Below are 2,549 nucleotides of genomic sequence, written 5' to 3'. Positions count from 1 at the left end.
AAGATCCTCCGCTAACTGACCAACCTGAAGTGATAAAGCTGCCACACTAGTTAAGCGTTTTCAACTCAAGGCATCAGCAACTACATTCGCCTTACCAGGATGATAGAGAATCTGACAATCATAATCTTTCACTAGCTCTAACCAACGTCTTTGTCGCAAGTTTAGCTCTCGCTGGGTGAAAATATACTTGAGGCTCTTATGATCAGTATAAATCTTACAAGACTCCCTATACAGATAATGTCGCCAAAGCTTTAATGCATAAACCACAACGGCTAGTTCTAAATCATGAGTGGGATAATTAAGTTCATGTGGCTTAAGTTGGCGAGAACCATAAGCCACTACCTTACCATGCTGCATCAAAACGCAACCTAATCCTTTATGGGACGCATCAGTGTATACTACAAAACCTCCAGAACCAGATGGTAGTGTAAGAACAGGTGCAGAGATAAGTCTCTTCTTTAGCTCCTCAAAACTAGTATCACATTCATCATCCCAAACAAAAGGAGTATCCTTCCTTGTCAGTTTTGTCAGAGAAAGCGCCATCGATGAGAAACCTTCAATAAATCTGTAATAATATCCAGCTAAGCCCAGAAAACTCTGAATCTCAGTCACCGTGGTAAGTCGACTCCAACCGACAACTACCTCCACCTTGGTAGGATCCACCTGAATACCATCCCTCGAAATCACATGGCCAAGGAATCTAACACTTTTCAACCAAAACTCACATTTGCTAAACTTAGCATACAACTGATGATCTCGCATCGTTTGCAAAACAAATCTTAGATGTTCCTCATGTTCAGTTGCATTCCGTGAATAAATCAGAATGTCATCGATAAACACCACCACAAACTGATCAATAAACAGTCGGAACACCTTATTCATCAAGTCTATGAACATAGTAGGGGCATTAGTCAGACCAAACGGTAAAACTAAGAACTTATAATGACCATAGCGAGTCCGAAAGGCTGTCTTTGCTATATCTTCATCTCAGATCCTTAATTGATGATAACCAGTCCTTAAATCTAACTTACTAAAATATTGAGCACCTTGAAGTTGATCAAACAAGTCATCAATCCTCAGTAAAGGGTATTTATTTCGAACTGTCATCTTATTAAGCTCACGATAATTAATGCACAAGCGTATAGATCCGTCATTTTTCTTCACAAAAAGAACATGAGCACCCCATGGTGAGACACTAGGGCGAATTAAACCTTTATCCAACAACTCTTGTAACTGTACCTTAAGTTCCCTAAGTTCCAAAGGTGCCATTCGATACGGAGCCTTAGAAATAGGTGTGGTTCCTGGCATAAGATCAATGGTGAACTCAATTTCCCTTACTGAGGCCAAGCCAGGCAGTTCAACTGGAAACACATTTGAAAACTCCTTAACTACGGGGATGGCATCAACCTCACTGTTTCCTTGGTCAACGGCCATGACATGAGCTAGATAACCCTGACATCCATGTTTCATAAGTCGCCTAGCCTTAGCAGTTGATATCATTACCGGTGGTGGAATAGGTTTTCGATCTTCAACAAATTGAAACTGAGGTCTACCAAGTGGTCGAAATGTTACCACTTTCTCAAAGCAATCAAAATTCGCGCGATACAAGGACAAGTAATCCATGCCAATAATAACATCTAAATCTCGCATCGGAAGAATTATCAAATCCATTGTTATTTAATCCCTGCCTACACGAGCTTCACACAATCGAACTACTTGATTAACAACATAAGGTCCCGAGAAAGGTGAGGAAATAGAGTACGTCACATCCATCATTTCTATAGGTTTATCCAAAGACTTCACAAAATTATTTGATATAAATGAGTTTTTAGCCCCAGGGTCAAATAATACTTTAGCAGGGATTGAATCAAAATGAATAGTACTTGTAACTGTGTTCTGCTCCGCCTCGGCCTCCAAAGTAGACAATGCATATACTCTGCCAACTCGCTAAGTACCTGCCTGAGACGTCCCAACTCCACTGCTATGGACCCCAACTCACTGAGAACCTCCACCAGACTGTCTACCACTCTGTTGTCCTACTCTCGGCTGGCCCAAGCTTGAAGATGCCCCAGCAGGCCTACTCTGCCCCGAAGATGCTACTGAACCCCCAACAGTAGCAGATAGTCTGCCAGCACCACTAGCAGTAATCTGGGGACAATCACGTATGAAGTGGCCCATTTCACCACACTGATAACAAGTCCTAGTACCGTCTCTACATGTTCCATGGTGGCGGCGTCCGCAGTGAGCACAAATCCGTGAAAGCGTCTTATGTGGCTGGTCATGAGATCCCCTGGAAAAACTCTGTGAACGACCTCCAGAAGAAGTTTGGGGTCCACGTCTAAACATGCTATGAGTACCTCCACGGAAACGGCCCTGTTAACTCACCCCAGCTAAATGCAGAGAGCCTCCTCTAGAAGTAGCTTGTAAGTTTCCATGAGAAGTGCCCTGATATCCACTACGCGACGATCCCTGTGAACCACCAAATGAAGATCCCTGGCACTTCCGAAATCTACCCGAAAACGCATTAGATGACTGACCCTCTGACTGGG

General features: G+C 43.1%; 1 protein-coding gene across 1 annotated transcript; it reads right to left on the bottom strand.

The window, feature by feature from the left end:
* Positions 1-1,995: 1,995 nt before the first annotated feature.
* LOC103944599 (DNA-binding protein HEXBP-like) lies at positions 1,996-2,346 on the bottom strand. The gene has a single exon (XM_048577672.1). The coding sequence runs from the start codon at positions 2,344-2,346 to the stop codon at positions 1,996-1,998; it is 351 nt and encodes a 116-aa protein (XP_048433629.1).
* Positions 2,347-2,549: the final 203 nt, after the last annotated feature.

The sequence above is a fragment of a genome, unplaced genomic scaffold (genome assembly GCF_019419815.1).
Source record: "Pyrus x bretschneideri cultivar Hongxiangsu unplaced genomic scaffold, Pyrus_bretschneideri_v1 Contig12, whole genome shotgun sequence".
Classification (NCBI taxonomy): domain Eukaryota; kingdom Viridiplantae; phylum Streptophyta; class Magnoliopsida; order Rosales; family Rosaceae; genus Pyrus; species Pyrus x bretschneideri.
This window is presented reverse-complemented; position numbering and strand designations above follow the sequence as displayed.